The following is an 18,657-nucleotide window of genomic DNA, read 5'->3' as shown; positions in this document are numbered from 1 at the left end:
GCATTACGACGTGTGTGAGAAGTGACTTTTGAAAACAGTAATGCTAAAGAAGTTAGCGTATATGCTCTAGCATCAGTTATATCAGAGGTGGAGAGTATATCTTCTTTGAAAGAAGAGCAACGGCACTGAAGCTTTCCTTGATGGAAAAGATGTTTTCGCTTTTCTCCCGGCTGCTGATGTGATTGCTGGAGCTGGATGACAGGAGGCGCTGACGTCCTGGTGTAAATTGCCCTGGATGATGTAGGCTGCTGTTGATGGTGTAGAAACAACCTGATGAGAGGTGGAGTGTCCTGGAATTATTGTGTTGGTTGGTCCATCTGAACGTCATTGAGTAAGATATGATGAGAGGTGGTTACTGATGACTCCCATTATTCATTGTTGCTGACATTCTGCTGTCTTGAGCTGAAGGATATAAGTGAACTGTCCCTTTAACATGGGCACTGACATCACAGCATGTTGTTGGGATGTGCGTGGTGACGTTTCCTTTAATTCCTTTATCTTTTAGCATTTTTGTAGAGTGGCAACAGTCCGGTCGGAATTTTACTAAAGAAGGCTGGTCACTGGGGGACCTCACTGGAGCATGGTGACGCTGCTATCGGCTACATGTTGGAAACTTTGAACGTGGTCATCCTGATTGATGATGATGATGAACTGAACTGATGATGACGTGAGAGAGCCCACATATTTAACTGGAATGCAGGTAGTCCAAGGTCTACACAAATCAAGTACTGGGTATCAGTGACATAATGTATCTATAGGCCCACGTATTAAGATAAGCAAACACACAAACTTCAATTTGATCAGTTTTGTAATTTAGAGCAAAAGGAATACTTGTGTAACAGATTATCATTCTCGAATTTGTTTTGGGCAGTGCAAGTTTAACATATTTTATCATTCTTTAGAATAAAACAGAACTGTATTTTAAGAATAACAATGTATATAAAAGCATCATTCTTTCAGTAGTGCAAACAACATTTTTTCTATAATTAATCTTCACATTGGCATGTACTCATTCAAGAGCAGTGCAAAACAGTATTTACATATCTTTTTTTTAATAAAATAGAGCCAGTATTATCAAAGAATTTAAATCATTAGTGCAAAGCCATTTTAGATTTTAGATGGAATCTTCTAAACCAAGGAACAATTAATTATTGAAATGTATGCACTTTACAGCCACTGAACCATGGAAGACATCACACAACAAACTGAACTTGTTAGGAAGGTTATGGGAATGGACAATTGAGAATTAATTGACCTTTGGTAATTTGTGCCACCTACTAGCAGCCTAATTAATACCCCTCATTGGCAACAGAGAGGATCAGGTGGAGAAAGACACTGCAGCTTTTGTTTTGTCAGGAAGCCATATAACCCATCATTTCTTCTCTGAGCTAATCTTCTCAGAAAAGAGTGCATAATGGCATAGAGGTCTTGACCACCTCTTCAAGGAGGGACAGGACATTATTACAAAAGAGGAGGTACACCTCCACAAGATCAGCCTCCTGCTCCAGCAGCATCCCCTTTTAACCTCAGCAATGCTTGCAGGTGCCTTGGACAGCCATCACCAATGCTGATAAAATATTTTTCAGAGGAGTCCAGTTCTGCAGCAGGTGGGTGATTGCAGGATTGAGTGATAGCCATCTGGTCACCACATGGCGCAGGATTTCATGGAACTCAACATCACAAAAGGCACAAACCTCCTTCAGGGTCTTTGGCAGAGATGGAAAAGAAACTGTAGACCTTAAGGACAACATTTTCCACATCAACTGAGAGCTGATCCAGGGCATGTTTAAAACCTCTCTCTCTCGAAACCTAACACGGCAGCAGCGGATGGCCGCCCACCATTGAGTCTGGTTCTGCTCGAGGTTTCTGCCTCTTAAAGGAAGTTTTTCCTTGCCACTGTCACCAAGTGCTTGCTCATGGTGGGATTTGTTGGGTCTCTGTAAATAATATTATAAAGAGTACGGTCTAGACCTGCTCTATAGGAAAAGTGCAGTGAGATAACTTCTGTTATGAATTGGCGCTATATAAATAAAATTGAATTTAAAATTGAATTGAATTAATAGTGTTATGGACAATATTTGCATGGCAGTTGCCCTGGAGGAGGTCACTGTTGGACTTTCTCTTCAATTTCTCTTTCTCAACAAATTGACATTTGTATTGTCTGCACTGAATGCAGACACATGATCCAACATCAGGCTCAGGTTTTCAAGAGAGCTCAGGATGGTATTGATTATTCCTTCAGCAGATTCATCTGGACTTTCAACAAAAATTGATGACCCTGCTTTCTGGAGTGGAAAACTGTACGGCTAAGGGAAACATCTTGCGACTGCCCTTGTTGGAGGCATCTGTTTGTAAAGAGAATAGGAGCGGTTTCTCAGCACTTTTTAATTTCACCTCTTCTACTGCCTTTGGAGCAAGGACATCTGTGACCACTGTCTCTGCTTTTGTCCTCCCACAGGACATCTTCTTGGCAATGCTGGAGTCACCGAACTCAGTGTTCGGTGAGTCAGTGTAAGCGCACAGTCAGAACTGTTGTTCCGCTTCACAGTATGATGTATATGTGCTAGCTCAGCAGCAGTCACCTGTAAAGAAAAAAGGATGCAATTTCACTCTATAGAGTATATGTATAGTTTATGTATATAGTGAACTACCTGAATAGTATATGAGCTGTTTATTGTGTTGTGATGTGTTATTATTATAAATAAAATAGTAAATATTATTTACCACTACTACGTTGTTTACATTATATGAACCGTAAATATGATGTGCTTTCACTTTTATAGTAGCCTACAAATAATCACAGTGTATCAACCAGATTTGGGTTTTAAAAACTGATTAGTATACATAGCATATCAGCCTCTGGAGAGGCCTGGGGTGCAAAGAACTTTGAGAGTGCTCCCCGTGTGCTCCGCAGCTTCTCGCTCCTCCTGTGATTTTCTCCGGATGCATGCTGTTTGATATCACAAATTCCTCTGTGACTAATCGAAAAAACCCGGTGGCATACAATGCAGTTGGCCTTGTACACATTACCAATCACGCTTCCCAGCCACTGGTAATCATTTTCCCATTCCCTTTCTGTATTTTTTTTTTTTTTTTTTTTGCCGGCGGACTATGGTTGTATGTCGCCATTTTAAAATCTTTTCTGAGTGTTGCGTGATCGCGGTTCTGGTGCAGAATGCGAGAGCAAAAGAGGAGAAGGGCTAGATGGGTATTTATGGGAACGCCGGAAGTGGCGTGATTGAGGTGCACTCCTGCTCCTGAAACTCCAAATTAAGTGGAGTCTTTAATGAGGTGGGTATGATGATGACATTTACTCTCATGGTCCATTTTACTTTAACAATGCAGCATTATGCTTGAAGAGACAATGCTAACAAAATAAAAAAGTAGCCAGCCTTCTGTTATGAATTGGCGCTATATTGTTGGGAAGAAAGCAACGTTTATCTATAAACCTAATAAAAACTACCAGTTACCAGCCAGCAGTGACTACTATTTACATTTGAAGGATAATGTAACTGACATTATTCTGAGTTTTGCCACTTCAGTATATATGTCATCCAACCTGCATGAGCTACCATGTGACGTGACTTACGGATGTGTTCACAGCGTTTCCAAAACATAACCGAGAGCAACCTATTCAAAATATTCTCGTCCATAAACTACCATTAGAACATTAATATGATCCTGAACATAACTTAGCCCTTTTAGATGTTAAGGTCATCCATTTTGGGGAGCTCTTATAGCCTAGTAGTTCATTCTCAGCAAAAGGAAAATAGGAGGATGTTGAAATAATTTTCCAGGACATTTGACTTTTTCCTCATCTTTCATGTTTTCCAGGTTGCATGGGAACCCTGATAATTGACCTTGTTTTTAAAAAAACTGTTCAGGGTCAGGCCTGTTAGCACTTGAATGGGAGACCTCCTGGGAACATACTTTTTCACCTCTCTCTCCAAACAGCAGAGGGCGCTGCTGCTTTTTCAATGGAGACAGCCTTGAGAAACAGGTCAGTTGCAGTGTTCCATCCTTGACATCTTTTACTCAGCCCTCTCTTTTTCAGGCTGTGATGCAGCTTGAATTCTAATTAGTTTCAAAACTTCTATTATATACAGTACTATAAATATGTTTTATGTCTGGCCTTGACATCAGGCAGTTACCATCTAATCTGATAAAAGTATGAAACTAGTAACAGCTGTCTATGTGTAATAAAACTAATTTTATTACCATATATTCCAGATTTAAAAAGAACTAAAAAAACAATAATTCCCCAACCCTCAGTAAATTCAACAGACAATGTATTTATTTCCTCAGCATTCCAGTCCTGGAAACCTCAAAACATGTGTCTGTAATGCATCAGTAATTTAATATGATAAAAGATTCGCTTAAAAAAAATGCCTTGGAAAAAATAAATCAGTTTTCTCCAAAATAAAACAAATTACAAGTAATTGAAGTGCACTTTCAAAAAAGCCAATTACAAGAGCACAGCTTAAAAAAAAAAAAAAAAAAAAGATTAAAAATACAGTGCAATGCAATAAAATCAGTTTGTAAAGGCATTTTTAAAAGAAATATACACTCTGAGGAGTACTGGTTTAACTTCATGTGTCTTACGATCATCTTTTGTAAAGTGAAACTGAACAAGAGCAATCTCAACATGGGTAAAACACAATAGTAGAGCAGCTCAGAAGTGCAACAGAACAGAAGTTGCCGTCTCACACGTTCTAGTTCTTAGAGGGCTGATAGTTCCAGGAGCGCACACAGTCTTCCCTCAGTCAGTTCTTCCAGGTGTAGCTGTAGTTGTTCATGTTGATGTGAGTCAGAGCAGTCTTGCCCAGGCTGGAGGGCTGCTGAAGCTGCTGGATGGAAGCAGGATGGAGACCACAACCTGACAGATCCACCGACCCGCCAGTATACTGCAAGCACACAGAGAGACAGCTGGACTGAGTGCATGTTTAGTGAATGACCACTAGGTGGTGTAATACAGCCATATCATGCCACTGCAATTATTCTGTAAGAGATCTGACATTCTTACCACCAGACAAAACTATCTATATTCAGATCTATGCTGCGAGTGGGCAGGGCCTACACCGGAAGACATCAGGGCCACTTCATTTTCTGTGTTCTATTGTTTTCTACTGCCATTTACACTCCTCCTCCGTGTATACATCAGAAGCAGAACTGTTGCCAAGTAGGTTTACACATCCAATGAATTTGTTTTGGTATTTTGATGCAAAACAATAAACATAGTAGAAATCTAAGAAAGATGAAGCAAGTACTGCAGGTCAGGAATCATAAATACAAAATTGACAATAAGTATTAAAAAATATAAGAAAATAAAGAATATGTACATTATGACTTTTTTTAAATGACAGTTTGCACATTCCCATGTAAATATTTTGCACATTGCACAAACGCTTACAGTATGAGTATTCTGTACTATAAGGGGGGGTTGGGTGGCTATGGGAGTCAGTGTCGGGGGGGTCCTGAGCCTTGTTGACGAGGCCAGCAGTAGATGGGAAGAAGCTGTTTTTGTGGCTTGAGGTTTTGGTCCTGATGGACCGCAGCCTCCTGCTGGAGGGGAGTGTCTGAAACAGTTTGTGTCCAGGGTGGGAGGGGTCGGCCACAATCGTCCCTGCTCGCCTCAGGCTTCTGGAGGCGTACTGGTCCTGAAGGGAAGGCAGACTGCAGCCAATCACCTTCTCTGCGAATGATACGCTGCAGTCTGCCCTCGTCCTTGGCAGTGGCAGGATGGACACGATGATGGCGGTGTAGAGGTGCACCATCATTGTCTTTGGCAGGTTGAACATCTTCAGCTGCCGCAGGAAGTACATCCTGTGCGGGGCTTTCTTGGTGAGGGAGCTGAAGTTCACCACTTGAGGTCCTGGGTGATGATGGTTCCCAGGAAGCGGAAGGACTCCACAGTGACAGGGGAGTCACACAGGGTTATGGGGGTGGGCTCTTTCTGTAATCCACAACCATCTCCACTGTCTTTAGAGCGTTGAGCTCCAGGTTGTTCTGACTGCACCAGGGGTCTCATTTATAAGCGTTGCGTACGCACAAAACAGGCCCTGAAAGAGGCATACACCACTTCACAGGCAAAAGTTGGGATCTATAAAAACAAATTTGACGGGAGAATGTGTGCACCTGTAAGTAAACTCGGACCCATGCATACACATTTGGAGACAGGGGAACTTGGCGACAGTGTGAATACTGTGCATATATCACCAAGTAGGATTTTAGTTCTGATATAGTTTTTGCGTAAAATCACTGCAGTGGACACTGCTGTGGGGTACACACACTCTGCCTTCTAACCTTGACTCACCCGGCGCATCTTCATCACCTGCACATATGGATTGTATAAATTAGCAAAGTCTGGAAAAAAAGGGGCAGCTCTCGCACAATCGCTACACTCTATATCCTCATTATCAGTCCTTATCATAATGCAGGCCAAGCATAACAAAACCCACATAAAAAATGGGTTCACCTGTCAAACTTCCACCTTCAAGTGCTATACCAGGGTGGGGGATACCACTGACTGACTCGATCGTTTTGACAAGGTGTGAAGTAACCATGATTTCTGTGTCAGAAAAAAAACAAACATTTTGTCTTCCCAGAATCAGAAATACTTTATTGATTGATCGACCACTTAAATTAATAAAATCTAAAGTTAACAGAAGAGGAGTTATAAATAAAAACCTAAACAAAAATGCTGAAATAGCACAACAAAATTAAATGTGAACTCTTAAACATCAGATCAGGAGGTGGAGTTGCAGCCATCTTCGACTCCTATTAATAGCCTATTAATCAGCCCTAAACCTAAATTAAATTCTAACTCATTCGAAAGCCTCGTTCTTAGTCTTTCACACCCGACCTGGAAAACACGACAGCCAATTCTCTTTGTTATAGTGTACCGCACTCCTGGTCCTTATTCTGAATTTTTATCTGAATTCTCAGAGTTTTTAACAAGTTTAGTCCTTAAAACAGATAAAGTAATTATTGTAGGTGATTTCAATATTCATGTGGACGTTGAAAATAATGTTTTTTCATTATTAGATTTGATTGGCTTTTGTCAGAGTGTACATGAAGCCACTCACTGTTTTAACCACACCCTCGACCTTGTTCTGGTATACGGCATTGAAATTGAACATTTAATAGTCTTTCTACAGAATCCTTCATTATCGGACCATTATTTAATAACTTTTGAACTGCTATTACTGGACTACACGCCATTAGGCAAAAACTCCTCTAGATGTCTATCTGATAGTGCTGTGGCTAGATTCAAGTAAGCACTTCCATCTGCATTTAATTCAATGTTATGTCTCAATATAACAGAGGACTCCTATGCAAATCGCAGCCCCTCCCAAATTGACCATCTAGTTGATTGCGCTGCAAGTTCACAGCAAACGACACTCAATTCTATCTCTCCTCTAAAAAAGAAGTAGAAATAAAACAAATGGTAAATGGACTGTACTGATTTAGCACCTTTCTAGTCATTCTGACTACTCAAAGCGCCACAACAAAGAAGGTTAGCTCCATGGTATAACCCCCAAACCGGCAAATTAAAGCAAATATCGCGAAAACTTGAAAGGAAATGGTGTTCCAACAACCTGGAAGAATCTCGTTTAGTCTGGCAAGATAGTCTTAAAACATATAGGAAAGCCCTCCGTAGTTCCAGAGCAGCCTACTACTCATCATTAATAGAGGAAAATAAGAACAACCCCAGGTTTCTTTTCAGCACTGTAGCCAGGCTGATAGAGAATCACAGCTCTATTGAGCCATGTATTTCTGTAGCCCTCAGTAGTAACGACTTCATGAGCTTCTTTAATGATACAATTTTAACTATTAGAGAAAAAAAAAAATCATCATGTCCTGCCCTCAACCCATGCCACTTTGTCTTCAAACACAGGAACCTTGGAAACAGCTGTAGAGCCTGATGTGTGTTTTGGCTGCTTTGCTCCTGTCGATCTTCTTCAGCTGACTTTGACGATTAATTCTTCTAAGCCATCAACCTGTCTCTTAGACCCCATTCCAACTAGGCTGCTTAAAGACGTTTTACCCTTAGTTAGCACCTCTTTACTGGATATGATCAATCTGTCTTTATTAACAGGCTATGTACCGCAATCCTTTAAAGTAGCTGTAATTAAACCGCTTCTTAATAATCCCACTCTTGATCCAGGGGTTTCAGCCAACTATAGACCTATATCTAACCTTCCCTTTCTCTCTAAGATCCTTGAGAAAGCAGTTGCCAATCAGTTGTGTGACTTTCTAAATAACAATAGTTTATTTGAGGATTTTCAGTCAGGATTTAGAGTGCATCATAGCACAGAGACAGCACTGGTGAAAATTACAAATTACCTTTTAATTGCATCAGACAATGGACTTGTCTTTGTACTTGTCTTGTTAGAGCTTAGTGCTGCGTTCGACACCATTGACCATCACATCTTATTACAGATACTGGAACATGTAATTGGCATTACAAGAACCGCACTAAGCTGGTTTAAAATCCTATCTATCAGATCGATCTCAGTTTGTACAAGTTAACGGTGAGTCCTCTGTGCACGCCAAAGTTAGTCACGGAGTTCCACAAGGTTCTGTGCTTGGACCGATTCTATTCACCTTATATATGCTTCCTCTAGGCAATATTATTAGGAAACACTCCATAAACTTTCATTGCTATGCAGATGATACCCAATTATATCTATCGATCAAGCCAGATGAAACTAACCAGTCAGCTAAACTTCAAGCACGCCTTAAGGACATAAAGACCTGGATGACCTGCAACTTTCTGATGTTAAACTCAGATAAAACTGAAGTTATTGTACTTGGTCCCAAACACCTCCGAGACACATTATCTAAAGATATAGTTACTCTAGATGGCATTGCCCTGGCCTCCAGCAGCACCGTAAGGAACCTCGGAGTTATCTTTGTCTCCCACATGAAACAAACTTCAAGAACTGCATTTTTTCACCTACGTAACATTGCAAAAATCAGGCACATCCTGTCTCAAAATGATGCCGAAAAAATTACTGCATGCATTTGTTACTTCTAGGTTGGACTACTTCCTTGAATTCCTTATTATCCGGCTGCTCGAATAAGTCCCTTAAGACTCTCCAGTTGATCCAGAATGCTGCGGCACGTGTACTGACAAGAACTAGGAAAAGAGATCATATTTCTCCAATATTAGCTTCTCTGCACTGGCTCCCTGTAAAATCCAGAGTAGAATTTAAAATCCTTCAGTTATCAAGCTCCTCTCCTGCGGAATCAGATCCCAGTTTGGGTTCGGGAGGCAGACACCATCTCCACATTTAAGAGTGGGCTTAAGAGTTTCCTCTTTGATAAAGCTTATAGTTAGGGCTGGCTTGGGTGAGCCCTGAACCATCCCTTAGTTATGCTGCTATAGGCCTAGACTTGCTGGAAGACTTCCCATGATGAACCTCTTTCCTCTCCGTCTGTATGCATTTTTATCCCATTACTGCATGTTACTAACTCGACATCTCTCTCCTGTAGTTTTGCGCTTTCTTGTTTTTCTCGTCTCTCCTTCTGTCGCTTTCAGCAGGTATTTCTGCCTCCGGAGCTGCAGGGACTGGATCTGTGGTTGTGGGCCATTTGCTGCCCCCATGTTCCTGCTCGACAACTGCTACTACAGTTGTTGTTATTGGCTCTGTTACTAATACTGACATTATTTTTTCTATAGCTGTAATTCCTATTATTATTATTATTATTATTATTATTATTATTATTATTATTATTATTAATATTAATACTACAATTACTATTCTACCATTTTTTTAAAAATTAAGTAAATAAATAAGTTCTACGTGGTCGTTGCATTGTGCCTCCCCCCACAAAATCTCTCTCTCTTTCTCTCAAAACCTAACACGGCAGCGGATGGCCGCCCACCATTGAGTCTGGTTCTGCCTGAGGTTTCTGCCTCTTAAAGGAAGTTTTTTTCTTGCCACTGTCGCCAAATGCTTGCTCATGGTGGGATTTGTTGGGTCTCTGTAAATAATATTATAAAGAGTACAGTCTAGACCTGCACTATAGGAAAAGTGTAATGAGATAACTTCTGTTATGAATTGGCGCTATATAAATAAAACTGAATTGAAATTCTCCTGTCTTATCAACCAATAATTTCAATAATCAAGGTGGTATACAGGTATAGTAAAGTTTGGTCCTTTCATTATAAGTATATGGCTGTCTTACCTGTTGCTTGGTGGTGTGTGTATTCATGACAGCGCTGGGTATGTGTGTGTAAAGAGCAGCTGAGAAGTTTCCTTTCTGTGCAGACCGAAGGAGGGTTGCGACGGTGCAGAGAGAGGACGGGAGGACAGGCCCTGAAAGAAAGGGAAAAAATAAATAAAACATTCCATTAAACTACATTACAAACTGCCACCTGTAATTGTATGCACTAATGCCCTCAAATGGCAGAACAGCTTACTGCCGTCTTTTGGTACAGTAAATTGAAATATGAAACATGGGCTGCAATGAGATCAGATCCTGCAGCTGTGTACCTGTGATCTCCAGAGTGCTGATGTTCTGGAAAGTAGAACCAACCCTGCTCTTCACATTCACACTGCGGGCCTAAAAAAACATTGGCATATGAGTTAAACATTGCGATAGACGATCCTCCGGCGGGGGGGGGACTATAGTTTTTTTTAATATACTTTTTATATGTATGTATGTTGGATATTAATACTATTTCTATTTTTTGCACATTTGAGCCCATTCGCCGTCTTTAAGTTGTTCTCTAGTGGCGGGTGAACAAAGCGATATTCCCATCGCGAAGCGCTTTGAGTAGTCAGACTAGAAAGGCGCTATATAAGTACAGTCCATTTACCATTTACTACAAAGTCTGCTGCAATTATGCCTACGTTCTCTAACACCTCTCCCTGCTCTCCTTTTGTGTGATCATGAAGTTTCAGAGCGACAGAGACACATAGCGTCCCCGTAACAATAGCAACTCACTCTCGGTCCTGACTGTGTGTGCACGGTGTTGAGGAGAAGGAGAGACGCTGTTGCAAGAAGAGCCGCCGACTGAGATTACTTTGAGCAGCATGTAACTCACTCGTCGCTAGTCTCTTTTTAGAAATCAAGTTGCTAAGAGGGTCTGAACAGTTGCTAAGTCTAGCAAGAAAGTCACAGAGACCGCAATGAAAATGGTGTATGTGAGGTACCTGCGTGTGTGTGCAGGGGCAGGGAAAGCTATGTTTGCCACAAAAGATTCAGTGGTTGTATGAGCTCATAATTCATATGCATATTAAATATTTTGGCAGTAAAAAAAGACTCGTGGCTATAGGTAGGCAGTGGACCAAACCACTGTGAGGCATATGGGGGGGGGGATGTAATCTTTCAAAACTTAAAAAATGCATTGGAGAACAAGATCTGTTAACCGTTATTGTACCAAATACATTGACTAGAGACTAAGGGACAACATTGGTTATATTAAAAAATTTTGATCAAAATAATTACTAGGGGCAATTCAGTATTGGCTGGATATTAGTATGGACATGTACCTACCAAATTCTACGCCCTTGCAGCTGTGTTTATGTTTACTGTGTGTCTCTCCATACCTTCAGTGTGTGCATTGTAGCACCTCTGAAAGCGACGGGAGCCAGCAGTGTTGGGGGTAACCCAGCCTGGGAACCCGCTGCAGCCACTACACTCCTACAGTTGATGAGGAAGTTGATGAGAGTGAAAGTGTGTGATCCCTCCACACACACCACAGACTCCGGCTTGTGATCCAGAGACACAGCGTGACCCTCCTTACGACTACACCAGTAGTCAAGGAGCAGTGACTGGTTGTTGTTACTGTTACAGTATATTACATGAAATCGGACATATAGCTATCTCCATGGGCCTGAGCAAAGTGTAAGAGTTCTAGTTAAGTGGTATGATACACAAACTGACAGTCGGTGGAGGATACAGTTGTATGGTGATGCTGTCTGGCTTCTTGATTTTGTCCTGGACTCCCATCTCCTTCAGCCAGGAGAAGCTGCCATCTTCATCATCATTGTATCCATCATTCTCTCCTTCATCACCTGCCCGACAGGCCTCACCCTCTTTCAGCTCAGAACACCTACAATTATTATCACAATTATATTCAATTCAGTTTTATTTATACAGCGCCAATTCATAACAGAAGTTATCTCACTGCACTTTTCCTATAGAGCAGGTCTAGACTGTACTCTTTATAATATTATTTACAGAGACCCAACAAATCCCACCATGAGCAAACATTTGGCGACAGTGGCAAGGAAAAACTTCCTTTAAGAGGCAGAAACCTTGGACAGAACCAGACTCAATGGTGGGCGGCCGTCCGCCGCTGCCGTGCTAAAATCATCCTTACTATAACTTAGGTTTGACCCATACAGCAAGCAATATTTTTCTTTTTCAGCCCATGCATTCAGTATAGTCCTCCTCAGATATGATGCAGGTTGATTGATCACGTAGTATCACGTGTCATGTTGATTACAGAGCACTACAAACTGAATTTTTTGTACAGTGGAGACAGAAAATGAAAGGAAAACACACTTACTCCTGCGCTTTCTCCTCTTGCTCTTCCTCCTCCCCCTGGTGCACTGTCAGGTTCTGTTGCTCCCTGCTCTTCCTCCTCTCCTCTATTAGAGGGAGACTGAACTCTATACCTAAACAGGTACACAAGATGTATGAAGAGCTGGCAAAGTCATGTATTAAATAAAAAGAAACTGTTTTTGAGCTCCATGTCTGTACCGGATGACATCCAATATCACCACAACATCAATATGAAAAACAAGGCTTGGAGGAACATTTCGTTCACCATGGGTTTATCAGGTAAGCAGCAGTCTGCTAGAGTCACCCCCGCAGATATTCTGTATCATAGCAACCAAAGTGTCTCAGCCTCCAAACAAGTACTTAGGGCTGGGTGCCAAACTGCGATACCGACCGAATTGCTTTGATGCCACACAGTCATTCCCTTCTTCTTCTTTGGATTAGGCAGACTAGATGCTACAATGGCGTATTGCTGCCATACTGTTTGTTATTAATGTTCCTTTAGACATTTATTTATAGGTTTGATATAATCCAATACTGTACTGTTGAGTAGAGTGCGCAGTGTAAAAACAGTTTCTCCAGCTGCTCACAGCTCTTTGAACAGCTTCCTCCTCTTAAGTGAGTAATTGTACCGTAATGTGTAATGTAAGGTTCTTTTGTTAAAATGGATTTTATAAAGTTGGTATTGAAAAAAGTAGCGTTCAGGAACCGGCATCGAAGTCAAGGTATCGGTAACGAAAACGTTTGAACGATTCTCAGCCCTACAAGCATGTTTTCAGCTGGGAAGAAACACTTTGGTGGACATAGCCCCTCACTGTTTATCCATCCCTAGCTAGTTATTTACAACTCACATCAGTTATTGGGGTTGATTATAACAATGGAACTTTTTGTATTTGACATTAACTCACACATTCTGGGATGATATAATAGATGCTGAAATAACTATTTTGCTGCAAATGTCAGATGTTAATTGATACTAAGAAGGTTTACCATTTTGGTATGTCCCCTTGTTAACAGCTTGATATTGTTTATAGGGAACCCTGCACTATTTTTTTTGTATAATTTAATTCAGCTAACAGGTCAATTTTCAACTGCAGCCTAATACATTTATATGCAGGCAATGTTTCTATTCCAAATGTACTGGTGTAATATGTTTTCTAGGCTGCAGTGTTCAGAATTCAGTACTTCATGCAGTATTGATATTTGTGAACGTGCTGCAGGCTTCCGCCACCACCTGCTGCCGTTGGGTAAGTCTAGCAAGTTTTGATGCAGCAGTAGAAGAAGAGTTGTTGTTGTTCACTGCAACAATATGAGTGGCTTGTATCAAAGTTTGAAATGTATAGCACAACCACCAAATGACTGTTGAAGCAAAAAGTGCTCCAACACTCTGCTTTTGTTCGGGATTGTCAACCTCAAACCCAAAAGGAAAAGGAAACGGGAAGGACGGCGCTCAACGCGGGCGGTTTCAAACGTTCGACTCCGCCCACAATGAGCACCGCCACAGATTGCACACAGAAATTCTGGGTACTTGGCTCATTCACCCATTCACGCACACACACAGGGTGCTGGCAAACCATCGCCCTAGCAACTGTGTTATTGTGAACATAAGGTGTAGGATTTGAACACGTCAAACTTCGGTGACTCATAGCCACAGTATTAGTGCAATGAAAAGAAGTGATCTCTGTTAAGACTCACCCTCAGCCTTCATCGCCTCTCTGAGACCCCTGGTTGTAGGAGAGATTAAGGCCGTGATACTGCTAGAGCCCCCGACACCTGCTGCCCTGAACAACACTGTAAACTGCCAGAATAGAACAGATCAGATAAAAGGGAATTCACTGTAAAAAAAAAAGGCTCATTAAAACCACAGTGAAAATGCCAATTTGGATGACCCCCAGTGATAGTATCAAAAAGACACCATGGCAGATATCAATATGCTACTACCCCATCGGAACGTAACTGAATTAAATAAAAACACAAACCTACCTGATAGGAGCAGAGGTAGAAGTAAGGACACAGTCTGGCCTTCAGCAGACTGTAGAGAGATGACAGGCTGACGGCCCTGAGGAAGACATGTGACAGGAACAGGAGTTCTGTTTATGCGCATGTTCAGTCACGTAACTGTACACGTGTAAACTACAGTACATGCAAGTTTACATGCTGACATTAGCATGCTGCCAATCTCAAGGTACAAGCGTTTCCATGCAGCAGGTTTCTTATTCAAGTAGTCCCAAAAACGTGTTCAAGCTGTACCACAGAGAACTAGGAAGCTGCCGACCCTCATTGTGGTGGCAAAGTTTATATATATATAACATAATATAATATTCTATCTATTCCATTTTGTTCTAATATTGTGAAATCACATTATTTTTGTTAAGTTCATTGCTTGTCTCATAATTGTAATTGTGCTTTGGCAACACATGTCAAATGTCATGTCAATAAAGCCTATGGAAGTGAAGTGAAGGGCATTCTCTCGTTCCTCGAGTGTCTGAGTCCATAAGTGCAAACAGGGAGTCAATGTTACTGACGCGTCCACTCGTTCAGTCCACACCGACTCCTTTAAGCACATCTCATCTCCATTTCTTGAAATGGACCTGTCTCTGTTCTGTGAGACAGGCGAGCGATGAATATCTAAAATGCTCCACACGCACAAAAATCCCTGTAGGTGTGGCTTTTAGAGGCTTCCTGCCGTAAACTGGTACAGATATTTCACCCTGGACCAACTTTAAACTCCAACTGACATCAGTCATCCCTTTTTGACAAGACATTTCATGTTTGTACGTTAGACACGAAGGAGCCTTTAGCAGGAGAGCTAATGGGGGTTGCTGTTCAGAGTCTGTCTCTTGTGTTGTGTTGCAGGCTGCTGATTGGCTGCTCTGCCCATGACAGAATGCTGATGCTACTGCTTTATGCAAGACTTGAATGATTGGCTGTGTCAAAATAAGGCTCTGCTTTCATTCGACGGATACCAGGACGGTATTCCGTCGAATGAAAGCAAAACTAGGGGACGTCAGAAAATATAAGGTTCTCCATTTTGGTTTCTGAGGACGAGTGATTTACAGAGCAGATACGTACGCTGTAGCAGACGAAAAAAGCTGCTTAATTTCACTGCTGTGCTGCTAGTGTCGCTGAAACCAATATCTCCAGCCTCACCATTCACTCATGAGACTGTGCTGCAGCGCTGTGTCTTGTGCCCATGGGGTGCTCTTCCCAGTAAAGCTCCTCTCAGCGTTGATCCTGGGGAACAGAGAGATCCAGGGCAGGGAGGGGTGCTGCCAGTACACCAGACTCTGCCGGAAGGCACAACGAAGCTCCGAGCAGGACCTGGGATCCTGCAGGGGGACGGAGAGCATTCACTGAGTGAGTGAGTGGCTTTGGAAGAATTCTCACTAAACGTGACACTACACAGCAAACATTCTCATCTTGAAAGAGAGGACAGTGGCTGTAATGTCATGCGGCTCTGGAAACTCTACCTGTACACTGTGTGGCAGAGTGCTAAAATGAGCTCTGCAGTGCTGGCTGAGCCCCAGAGCTTCCTCCTGGGCTTTGGGGTGCTCGGCCCACGACAGGGAGAGCGGGGAGGTGAACAGGAGGCGAGTCTTCAGGCTCCAGTCTGCCGGGTACTCTGTGCAGATGGGAGGAGATATGGAGGCAGGAGCAATGGCCTGAGGACTCTGGGAAGACAGATGGAAGGGGACATTTTTAACTCGAACAACTGAACACACGTGGCTTTGCTACACGAAGGGGACAAGGACAAGTGCGAACCAACCTTCAGAAGTGGACCTTTAACATCTTCCTCCTCTTCTTCAAACAGAGAGTCATCTTCACAGAAAGGGACACACTCCTACAGCAGAGGACAGACAAGAGAAAAGTCACTTTATTCCGTTTTTTCATACATAACTGGGAGTCAGATGCCACAACAACTACTACCGGGATACGGGACCAGTCTCTGGCCCTCCACATGTCATTTACTCTATGTACTTGGTCTTTAAGATTAAGCTTTCATCACATCAAGTAAAAATAAAGTCATGAATAACAGCTGTAAAAAGACACGCATTTCCATTTTGTTTTCCCGCTCTCTGGACACAACTTAGCCCAGATCTAGGCCCGTAGAAGTTAGCGTTAGTGAGGATTATACGGTCCTGGATCCAGAAGGCCAGACACAACTATACTTGTACGTGTAGGTGTTGTGGCCAACCTTGCTGGAAATATCTCGGTGCTCCTGCTTTTCTACCTCGGTCACCCTTGCACTGAAAGGTAAAACTCCTTGGCACTGTGTTGACACGTCCTCATCTCCCTCCGTCGACTTCTTCATCTTGTAACTGTCCGCAGCTTCTGCATTTCCGTCGTCGTTATGAATGAGAAACTTCTTTTTTGGGCTGTAAGTATTTTCAATATTTGCGAACGGGTTTCTGCGTTTTATCCCACCTCCGGAGCGATTCTGGGTGTTGAAAAGCGGTCCCGGGGAGAAAGGCCGAACGCATGCCGGGGATGAGCCGCTTTGTCCGGGACTGCCAGTGGAACCCTGGCCGCTCGGGCTAGAGAAGACACCGGCGTCGCTTCGGGCTCTTTTCCTCCTCATTCGCATAATTTCAGCCGGTCGCTTGAAGCTGGGCGAATAGCCTGCCTGTTGAGACATACTGAAGACGAATAGTTTGCCAAAAAAGCCAAAATTAAACGACAAATTGTTAAGAACACTGGAGCCGCTGGTGTTGTTGATGTTGCTCCTTCCGCACTGTACAAATTTGGCGCGTAGCGTGCTGACGTAAGTCCCGCTCTTCTTCTTCTTCTTCTTCTTCTTCTTCTTCTTCTTCTTCTTCTTCTTCTTCTTCTTCTTCTTCGTAATGTTTTATGGTTGGCAATCAACGTTATGGTGCATTACCGCCACCAACTGGACTGGAGTGTGGATCGGGACTCTAACTACACCTTCACTAATAATTAAATAAAAGAAAATGAACTGAGGTGAATCCAAAACAACAAAAAATCAAATAAAAAAAACGTATATAACTAATCGCACAATATCTAAATTTTCTCTATCAAATTTGTTCTCCTAAGATAATGAAACAACAACAGATACTTCTCTCTAGAACTTCTTTGTGAAAGATCTCGTAAATCAAACCTGGTCTTTATTTCTTTAAGGTTCGGCGTGGCTTCTCTTCTCTCGGCGTCGTGTTTTGGACAGTAAATCATAACATGTTCTACAGTTTCTTCTTGCTCACAGACTGCACATCTTCCTGTCTGATGTTCTCCTGTTTTACATAATGTTTAATCCTGTGTGGTCAAACCGGATATTACCTGGATATTACTGTTTCCTCTCTCCTGGTTCTCCCTGTTTCCTCCTCACACCGACCTTCCTCTGAATGCTGTCTAACCACCTTCCTGTTCTCTCTTCTTCACGCTGCTTCTGCCGCCTTTCTTTCACCTTCTCCTTAACTGTGGTTTTCATTTCCGTTGTACTAAGGGCTACTGTAACGTCAGTGTGATTAGTTTTTGTGGCTTCCTTTGCACACTTGTCAGCTGTTTCATTTCCTTTGATTGCTACATGTGCTGGCATCCATACAGATGTCATATTCGGCCCCATCATCTGAATTCTTCTTCTTCGATTTTACTAGCGAGCTACAAACCAGCGTTAAAGGTGCATGCCGCCACCTACTGTACCGGAGTGTGTAACATCATGACTAACTAAGAACTAAGAAACGGCGGGAGACAACAAACAAAATAAAATAATAATAACTTTATAAAGAATGTATATTCTAGATAATATACCTGCTTCTTTTAAATATTTGAATAAAGCCCTTTGAACCTGTAAGTGTTTCTCCCCGGTCTCTAACAGACCTGCGGTGCTCCGCTCCCTGCCACTCTGCCTCTCTGCCCTCCAGTCTCTCTCTCTACACTGAACCTCCTACATCCCATCAGCACGTTCAGCACATTCCTTCCAGTTACAAGTCTCACATTTATCTGACACTGACTGTTTCATGGTATACAAGCTAGCACTGAGTCCTGTGTGTCCTGGTCTCAGCCTAGCACAGATAACATCTTTCCTACATTTACCTGATTATTTCTGAAATGAACGTCTGTTCCTGGTTGCTGCAGATTCAGTGGGCTCATATAAACCTTGATTAAAAGATCCTCTCAGACCAG

The 18,657-nt window shown here is 42.2% G+C and overlaps 1 protein-coding gene across 2 annotated transcripts; it reads right to left on the bottom strand.

Moving 5' to 3' along the window:
• Positions 1-4,272: 4,272 nt before the first annotated feature.
• On the bottom strand, positions 4,273-17,300 carry LOC122872314 (protein downstream neighbor of son homolog). 2 transcript variants are annotated; one of them, XM_044188393.1, is made up of 12 exons: positions 16,751-17,300; positions 16,286-16,360; positions 15,990-16,190; positions 15,670-15,848; positions 14,503-14,578; positions 14,215-14,317; positions 12,527-12,635; positions 11,915-12,067; positions 11,562-11,760; positions 10,503-10,572; positions 10,195-10,325; positions 4,273-4,904 (listed from the first exon to the last, which is right to left on the bottom strand). In XM_044188393.1, exons 1-12 carry the CDS (start codon positions 17,153-17,155, stop codon positions 4,764-4,766), a joined length of 1,842 nt encoding a protein of 613 aa, XP_044044328.1. In that variant the 5' UTR covers positions 17,156-17,300; the 3' UTR covers positions 4,273-4,763. The 2 variants fall into 2 exon arrangements, with proteins under 2 accessions (XP_044044328.1, XP_044044329.1); XM_044188394.1 differs by having other exon boundaries at positions 16,715-17,299.
• Between the last annotated feature and the right edge of the window lie 1,357 nt (positions 17,301-18,657).

The sequence above is a fragment of the Siniperca chuatsi genome, linkage group LG24, assembly GCF_020085105.1.
Source record: "Siniperca chuatsi isolate FFG_IHB_CAS linkage group LG24, ASM2008510v1, whole genome shotgun sequence".
Taxonomy (NCBI): Eukaryota; Metazoa; Chordata; class Actinopteri; order Centrarchiformes; family Sinipercidae; genus Siniperca; species Siniperca chuatsi.
Note: the sequence above shows the minus strand (reverse complement) of the source record. Positions and strands in the feature narration are given on the sequence as shown.